This window comes from Monoraphidium neglectum (assembly GCF_000611645.1).
Source record: "Monoraphidium neglectum strain SAG 48.87 unplaced genomic scaffold scaffold00195, whole genome shotgun sequence".
NCBI lineage: Eukaryota > Viridiplantae > Chlorophyta > Chlorophyceae > Sphaeropleales > Selenastraceae > Monoraphidium > Monoraphidium neglectum.
The window spans coordinates 9,836-10,340 of record NW_014013433.1 but is presented as its reverse complement, the minus strand read 5'-3'; the positions used below and the strand labels follow the sequence as shown (position 1 = coordinate 10,340).

The 505-nt window shown below is 65.9% G+C and overlaps 1 protein-coding gene across 1 annotated transcript in view; it reads left to right on the top strand.

Annotated features, from left to right (window-relative positions):
- MNEG_1855 (hypothetical protein) overlaps positions 1–505 on the top strand; it is a gene marked incomplete at both ends in the record, with an annotated part of 14,083 nt that overhangs the window by 12,180 nt on the left and 1,398 nt on the right. The window contains one exon of the mRNA XM_014049665.1: positions 393–499. Coding sequence (XP_013905119.1) covers positions 393–499 — 107 coding nt within the window. The remainder of the gene's footprint in view (positions 1–392; positions 500–505) is intronic.

Here is a 505-nt window from a genome sequence, read left to right as displayed (position 1 = left end):
GGTGCGGATGACGTAAAGCGGCGGGCGGAGGGGGACCTGCAGGTGTTGAGGGCCCAGGAGGAGCTGGGGCTGGGGCCGGCGCCTGGGGGCGAGGATGCGGCGCCCGTGCCGCCGGAGGAGCTGCTCACGGAGGTGCGATCTGGCAAGATCACGCGTGATTGAAGGACCTCGTCGCGGCCGAGATTGAGACACACGAACTCTCGCCGCCGTCGCCCGGCCTGCGTTTTGTGCTGCTCAAAAGCGCGTTTCTGTTGAGCGTCTGCTGGAGCTCTGCCCAATTTGTGGCCACCAAATTGATTATTTATGCAGTTGGCGGCGGTTATAGCATCTCGTATAGTCATGGCGTTGGCGGCCACCAAACTTTTTGTGTTTCGTACTGGTGATGCGTGCAGGTGCTGCGGGGTGCGGGGTCTGGGCCGCCGGACCAGGAGGCGGGCCGCGTCATCGCGGCGCTGCAGGCGCTGGCGGCGGCGCCAGACGAGCTGCGGGAGCGGCACAGGTGGGG